The sequence below is a fragment of the Crocuta crocuta genome, unplaced genomic scaffold, assembly GCF_008692635.1.
Source record: "Crocuta crocuta isolate KB4526 unplaced genomic scaffold, BGI_CrCroc_1.0 scaffold139, whole genome shotgun sequence".
NCBI lineage: Eukaryota > Metazoa > Chordata > Mammalia > Carnivora > Hyaenidae > Crocuta > Crocuta crocuta.
In genome coordinates, this window is record NW_027533258.1 from 10,166,895 (window position 1) to 10,174,485 (window position 7,591).

Consider the following 7,591-nt stretch of genomic DNA (forward strand, 5'->3'; position numbering starts at 1 on the left):
CGCCCTCCCGCTCAGCTACCTGGAGCTGCGGCCCCAGCATCGAGACTTTACATAGGGACCTGGGGCTAGCGGCCCCTCCGGTTGCCCCTCCCTTTCTGTCCCCCCCCAAGGCCTTCTTTCTTTGTCTCTCGGATTTGTTCCCGCCCTTCTTCCCCATCACCGCCCTCATCCGAATTATCCAATCCTAGTCAGGGGTCCCAATCACGGGGGGGGGGGAAAAGAGAAGCCTTAATTGTGACGTCACAGGCCTCCAGCCTCAGCGCGAGCTCCGACAGCTAGGCTGGGGGGCATGATAGCTCGGGGTTTTTGGGGGGACGGCTGCCTGCTAGGGTTTCGTTGGACTCTTCATCCGTGGCTCTAAGATTTAAGGGTTTGGCTAGGTTGGAGTTCAAGGTGGGCTTTGTTTGGGAATATCGCGAGCCCCTTCTCCCCCAAGGCCGGCCCGCTTTGCCTCTCACGGGAGGTGCGCTACAAAGTTGAGAGATTGCGACAGTGTCGCAAAACATGTCCGGTCCCGGCGGTACGGAGAGCAGAGGTTTTCATCTGTAAAACTACCAGTTCCCTTCTCTGGATGCTCCAGACTCCGCTCCTACGGCGTGGGAGGGTGTAGAGCGAAGGGAAGACACCTCCTCCTGTTGCCGTAAAGCGAATACTTCAAGGTGTCGCCAGCCTCGGCGGGGGCGGGGGCGTTGGGGCCGCTGTCGCAAAGCTGAAGGTGGGGGCCAGCACCCCCTGCGTCGTAAAGATGCTTGAGGCGGTCGTTTCTACTACTGTCGTAAAAGCTCGCGGCCCAAGTCGGCACCCCACGCGGAGCCCCTCCGTCACCTCGTTGTGCCGTAAAGCAAGCCTGCCCGACCCCGTCGTCCTTCTGTTCCCACCACGGTGGTTATTAGTTCCCTAGCCCGGGATGCTTCGTCGCCCGGCAGTGCCGTAAAGCATACCTGGCCCCAGCCCCGAGCCCTATTCCCTCCGGGTGTCTGTGCACCGCGGTTGCCACGGTGCCGCCAAGCGCGGCTGTCGCGCGGCCCGGGTGTCAGCGGCGATGGCGGCGGGGTCGGGAGGGAGCGGGGGCTCTGGGGGAGGCCCCGGGCCGGGGCCGGGTGGGGGTGGGGGCCCCGGCGGGGGCGGCCGAGGGCGTGGGGCCNGGGCGCTTGGTGAGCCTGTCGGCCTGTGGGCGTACAGCGCGGCGGCAGCAGCCGGGCCAGGAGTTTAACCACGGGCTGGTGTTGAGCCGGGAACCCTTGCGCGACGGCCGCGTCTTCACCGTCCGCATCGACCGCAAGGTGCGGAGCCGAGCGGGGAGCGTGGTGGGAGCGGGCCAGCGGGAGGCGGGGTGGGGGGCCGCCGGGCACCGAGAGGGAACCGACAGACCTTATGGGCACCGGGTGACGGGCAGGAGGGGAGCGTGAAGGAGAAACGTTCAGTCCCAAGGGATACGGAGAGCTTGCGTTTCCTCCAGACCCAGGAGCAGGAAGGGACACGGGGCTTCAGCCGCTAGAATGCTTAGGGAGCAGGTCTCCTGCAGTCATTTCTGGGAGGCGGAGGACAGAGACACGTCAGGGACCTTGTAGGAGGAGAGGAGAGAAGCGGGGCAAGTGCACACCGCTGGAGACTAAGCTCAGGCCAGAAGGACGGTGAGGAGGGACACTCAGGGAGAGGGACGTGTGCCTCGTGCGTGTCGTTGGGTGAGAGGCCAGGTGCACAGAGATGGAATTCGGGAGTGAGTGAATCTGAGCGGAGCCAGCACCTTGGAGCGAACTGGGTGGGGGTGGGGAGGGGGGAGGAGAGCTGGGAGATGGGACGGAGAGCTGTGCATTTGGGTGGCGGCGATGTCGCCGAGACCCGGCCCTTAGAGGTGGCAGGGGGCTGCAGCCAGGGAATCCAGCCCAGACGGTGGGGACGGGCATGGTGTCGTCGACACCGAGCGGCCAGAGTAGGGAGCAGAGTTGCTAGGAGACGGCGAGCCCAACAGTCCCCGAGACAGAGTCCAGGAAGCTGTTTGCGGGACAGCACCTCTGGGTTAGCGTCTCGCGACTCAAGAGAGAAGAGCCAGCTCGCTGTCTGAGACGTGGGAAGAGGGGGGACACGGTGGTCCGTGAAGTGTGGTTCCCTAGTGGCGGGAGGCCCATGGTGGCCCATCCTGAGTCTTGATCCGCTGCTGTTATCACAGGTCAACTCCTGGAGTGGCTCCATTGAGATCGGGGTGACGGCGCTGGACCCCAGCATGCTGGACTTCCCGAGCAGCGCCACGGGGCTCAAGGGGGGCTCCTGGGTGGTGTCGGGCTGCTCGGTGCTGAGGGACGGACGCTCCGTGCTGGAGGAGTACGGTCAGGACCTGGACCAGCTGGGGGAAGGGGACCGCGTGGGCGTGGAGCGCACGGCTGCCGGAGAACTGCGGCTCTGGGTGAACGGGCGGGACTGCGGGGTGGCCGCCTCGGGCCTCCCTGCGCGCGTCTGGGCCGTGGTGGACCTTTACGGCAAGTGCACGCAGATCACCGTGCTGCCCCCTGAGCCAGGTTTCAGCCCCCCTGCCCCCATGCCTACACCTCCCCTCGAGCCCTCCGCGCCCCCTGAAGATTCTGCCTTGACCGAACAGGGGACCCCAGGGGACGAAGGTGAGAATGCAGCTAAGGCAGCGGTGGAGGGGCGGGGCAGGGGGAGCGGTCGAAGGAGTGGGGGCCACGTAGTGACAGACAAGGCGGGGTGTGGGCAGGGCCACCCGGACCCCTTACTCTCCCCCCCCAAGTCTGCTGAAGGGGAGCGCAGGGCGTAGAGGAGGGGGTCTCCTGGCTGTGGCCCCTGCAGCAGGGGCTGAACCCTCATTCCCCTCCCATCCCGCCTGGTCCCCAGCCTTCATGGTGTCCCCAGCGCAGGCCCGGCCGGAGACGTTTCCTAACAGCCTTGAGTCGCATAATGGTGAGGGCTTCTGGGAGGTTCCGGGAAGGGCAGTGGGAAGTGAGGCGGACCAGGTGAGGGGAGGGACCTCAGGAGACGGCCAGGGGGAGAGTGGCGAGCCAGAGAGGGTAGGGCCTCCTTTCAGCTCCCCTTCCCTCCCCTCCCCTGCCCTGCCGCCGTAGACTTTGCCAGCATGGAGCTCTCGGAAGTGGTGGGCAACGCCATCCTGTCCGCCTACAACGGGGGACTCCTAAATGTGAACCTGAGCTCCCCCCCGGCCGGGGAAGGACTGGGGTCCAGCGGTGCTGCCACCTCGCCCGTCCTCACCTCCAACGACGCCCTGCTCTTCCACGAGAAGTGCGGCACCCTCATCAAACTCAGCAACAACAACAAGACGGCCGAGCGCCGCCGGCCCCTGGACGAGTTCAACAACGGGGTGGTCATGACCAACCGTCCGCTCCGGGACAACGAGATGTTTGAGGTGCGCAAGAGCCTGGGCTCTGGCTGGCGCCTCGCTCTCCGGGGGCCAAAGACGGGGCTCGATCCTTGACGTCAGAAGGGCGGGGGCCCAAGGAAGAGCCGCGGCCCGAGGGGCCTTTCTCTGCACTTACGTTCCCCGTCTCCCCCTTCTGGTGTCGCTCCACCCAAGATCCGCATCGACAAGCTCGTGGACAAGTGGTCCGGCTCCATTGAGATCGGTGTCACCACCCACAACCCCAACAGCCTCGAGTACCCGGCCACCATGACCAACCTGCAGTCAGGTACTGGCCGCCGGCAGGGTGGGGGACCCACCCACGCCGGCGGAAGCCCGCGTTCTCACCGTTCCCACCGGGCGGCCGCTTTCCCCCAGGCACCATCATGATGAGTGGCTGTGGGATCCTGACTAACGGCAAGGGCACCCGCCGGGAGTACTGTGAGTTCAGTCTGGATGAGCTGCAGGTGAGGGTGGGGCGCTCGCCTGGGCCCCTCTGTGGGGCGGCGGCCCTGGTACTCTGCGCCCCTGCCCGCGCGCCCGGTCTCCCCCATGACCCAGAGCAAGGCCTGTTATATCCTGCCCGGAGGTTCCTTCTGAGAAGGCAGGGGTGCCTGCGAGCTAGGCGCTCGGGTTTCCAAGTCCGGCTTTTACTTTGTCTTAGTCGTTTGGCCTTTCGTGGTGCGGAAGCAGTGAACTCATTTTCTTTTCTTTGGTAGTTTGGTGGTTTGTTTTTTTTTTTTTTTAGTTTTTATTTATTCTCGAGACAGAAGGAGACAGAGCATGAGTGGGGGAGGGGTAGAGAGAGAGGGAGACACAGAGTCCGAAGCAGGCTCCAGGCTCTGCTGTCAGCACACAGCCTGATGTGGGGCTCGAACCCAAGAACCGTGAGATCATGACCTGAGCCGAAGTTGGACGCCCAGGCCCCCTTCCTTTTTTTCTAATATTTAAAAAGAGCAGTAGTTTCTAGACCCCTTTGAGAGGTAGATCCCTCGATGAGTGTAAGATGGCTTAACGCAGCGCGAGGCTCGCAGCAAGCACTCCGGGGGCCCTGAGGCTCCCGCACCTTCCGAGCGGCTCCCCTGTGGCCTGGGCTGGCGGGACGGCTTTGGGACCACTCTGATCCAGGGGCCCCAGGACACGTGTGGGGCCTCACTGGGGCTGGATTCCAGCCTTTTGTGTTTCCTGCTTGGGCCAGGAGGGTGACCACATCGGCCTCACGAGGAAGTCCAGCTCCGCCCTGCACTTCTTCATTAACGGCATCGACCAGGGTACGGCGGCGCCGGGTGTCCGGGGCAGGGCTCTGGCCCTCACTCCCCTGCCTCTGCGGCTGGTNCCGCCCAGGCCGAGCCCGAGCGCCTGCTCTTCCACCCGAACTGCGGGCAGAAGGCGGCTATCACCCACGAGGGACGCACGGCCCTGAGGCCCCAGTATGGCCCGTGGGGCGGGGAGCAGCCTGCGCAAGGGGCTCTAACAGGCTTCGGGGGGAGGGCCGGGCTTCTGGGCTGGGCGGGGATGGGGGGGGTCACCTCCGCGGGTGCAGAGCTTAGTGGGCGCGTGGGTCTGGGGCCTGGGGCTGCGGGTGTCAGGCAGGTGTGCGTGGCTGGCGTGCGGTGCCTGAGGCCCTGCACTCTGTGCCCTCAGTGCCACCGACGACTTCAATCACGGCGTGGTGCTGAGCAGCAGGGCCCTGCGGGACGGGGAGGTGTTCCAGGTGCGCATCGACAAGATGGTGGACAAGTGGGCCGGCTCCATCGAGATCGGCGTCACCACCCACAACCCTGCCTACCTCCAGCTGCCCTCCACTATGACCAACCTGCGCTCTGGTAAGCTCCCGGGGCAGGGCCGGGCCGTCCCCGGGGAGAAGCCCTGCCCCCCCCCCCTCACGTCCTCTGTCCCCCCTCATCCCCTAGGGACCTGGATGATGACCGGGAACGGGGTGATGCACAACGGGACGACCATCCTGGACGAGTACGGGCACAACCTGGACCGCCTCAAGGTGGGAGCGCGCGCCGCCGGCGGGGGCGCACAGCGGCAGTGGAGGCGGTGCGAGGCGGGGGGCCGCCGTAGGACCAGCCCAGGCGGGAGCTCCGCCTGACTCCTCACTCCAGCCCCCCTTCTTCCAAGGCAGGGGACACGGTGGGCGTGGTGCGGCGGGAGGACGGGACCCTGCACTTCTTTGTCAATGGGATGACTCAGGGCCCCGCCGCCTGGAACGTGCCCCCGGGCGTCTACGCCGTCGTGGACCTCTACGGCCAGGCGGCCCAGGCCACCATCGTGGACGACGTGGGTGAGGGCCGGGCCCGGCCGGGCAGGGTGTGGGGGCGGCCGTGGGGGCCTCAGGGACCACCTAAGCCTAATGGGCGATGACCGCTCGTGCAGAGGCGCCCCCGGTCCCGGAGCCGCTCCCCGAAGGGAGCAACCAGGTGTCCCCGAGCTCCCCGTCGTCGGGGGCCGGGGGCTCCGACCTGCGCTTCCACCAGCTGCACGGCAGTAACGCGGTCATCACCAACGGGGGCCGCACCGCGCTCCGCCATAACTGCCGCAGCGAGTTCAACGACGCCATTGTCATCTCCAACCGGTCAGTGCCCGGGCCTCCGCGCCCCCAGCCTCCCGCTGCCCCGTCTCGGCCACCCAGCAGGGTCTGACTGCCACTGTCCCCGCAGGGCCCTTCGGGATGGGGAGCTGTTTGAGATTGTCATTCAGAAAATGGTGGACCGCTGGTCAGGTTCCATTGAGGCTGGTGAGGGCACCCGTGTGTGTGTGTGTGTGTGTGCGCACACGCGCGGCAGAGGGGGTTGCTGGCTGCCCGCCCCCGGGGGCTTGGCTCTGACCTACCACTGCCTCCTCCTAGGGGTGACTGCCATTAGGCCAGAAGACCTCGACTTCCCCAACACCATGACGGATATCGACTACGACACGTGGATGCTGAGGTTAGGCTGCCTGCTTTGAGGGCCAGCCAGCAGGGCCGGGTGCCACTGGCTAGGGTGAGGGGGCGAGGTTTGGGGCCCGCGGTGGCCCTGGACGGCGACAGACCCGAGGGCTCTGAGAAGCCCTCCCACATCGCCCCGCACGCTGCAGCGGCTCAGCCGCCTCTCCTCTCAGGGAAGCGTAGGAAGCAGGATTGGGTCTCAGACCCCAGATCAGGATCCTAATCCAAGGCACCGGAAGGTCCTGAGGAGCAGGGAGTGAGCAGGGCCCGTGTGGGAAGGAGCCGGGAGACTCACCGGCCCCTTGTATCACCCCTGCAGTGGCACGGCCATCATGCAAGACGGAAACACCATGCGCAATAACTACGGCTGCGACCTCGACGCGCTGGGCACAGGGGCGCGCATCGGCATGATGCGCACGGCCAAGGGCGACCTGCACTACTTCATCAACGGCCAGGACCAGGGCGCCGCCTGCTCAGGCTTGCCTCCGGGTAAAGGTGACTGCGCTGTGGCTGCCGGCCCGCCCCGCACGCCAGCCCCCGCGGGCCGTGGCACTTCTGACCCCTTCCTCTCCTACCCAGAAGTGTACGCGGTCGTGGACCTCTACGGCCAGTGTGTCCAAGTGTCCATCACCAATGCCACCGGCCCCATGGACAACAGCCTGGCGACCAGCAACACGGCCACCGAGAAGTCCTTCCCGCTGCACTCCCCAGGTGCGGCGGGCGGGCGGGGAGGGAGGCTCTGCCGCTCCATGTGGGCCCCAGGGAGCCGCCCAGAGCGGTTCCAGGATGGGCCCGGCGCTGAGGGGAGGGAAGAGCCCCGGGTGGGCAGCAGCCAAGGAGAGGGGAGGGGGTCACGGCTGGGAGGGCCGAGGCGCGGCGCTGCCACCGGGAGGCCAGGGCCGGGCGCGCCCGCTGCGGGGACGGGTCTCTCGTGGGGAAGGAGATGCGGGAGGCCTCGAAGGACCGACGGCTAACGGGGCCTTTACGGCAACTTCCGGTTCCGCCCGGGAGCTCTGCTCCGCGGCCTCCGTGAAGCTCGCGGTCCCAGCCTCCCCTCCTGGTGGCCCACCCCCCTGCTCCCCACAGTGGCTGGCGTGGCCCACCGCTTCCACAGCACGTGCGGCAAGAACGTCACTCTGGAGGAGGACGGCACCAGGGCGGTGCGCGCGGCCGGCTACGCTCACGGCCTGGTTTTCAGCACCAAGGAGCTCAAGACAGAGGAGGTGTTCGAGGTGTGCGGCGGGCCCCTCGCGGCGGGGCGGGCTGCCCCGCACCCCCCCCCCCCTGCCCTG

The 7,591-nt window shown here is 66.7% G+C and overlaps 1 protein-coding gene across 1 annotated transcript in view; it reads left to right on the forward strand.

The window, feature by feature from the left end:
- Positions 1-1,042: 1,042 nt before the first annotated feature.
- The window catches only part of NEURL4 (neuralized E3 ubiquitin protein ligase 4), a 10,265-nt gene continuing 3,716 nt past the window's right edge, over positions 1,043-7,591 (forward strand). Inside the window, 18 exon segments of the mRNA XM_077746868.1 lie at positions 1,043-1,143; positions 1,145-1,283; positions 2,171-2,615; positions 2,851-2,916; positions 3,078-3,376; positions 3,545-3,656; positions 3,746-3,834; positions 4,566-4,683; positions 4,686-4,797; positions 5,012-5,193; positions 5,281-5,366; positions 5,495-5,657; positions 5,750-5,948; positions 6,034-6,110; positions 6,222-6,300; positions 6,619-6,788; positions 6,879-7,010; positions 7,386-7,531. Coding sequence (XP_077602994.1) covers positions 1,043-1,143; positions 1,145-1,283; positions 2,171-2,615; positions 2,851-2,916; positions 3,078-3,376; positions 3,545-3,656; positions 3,746-3,834; positions 4,566-4,683; positions 4,686-4,797; positions 5,012-5,193; positions 5,281-5,366; positions 5,495-5,657; positions 5,750-5,948; positions 6,034-6,110; positions 6,222-6,300; positions 6,619-6,788; positions 6,879-7,010; positions 7,386-7,531 — 2,715 coding nt within the window.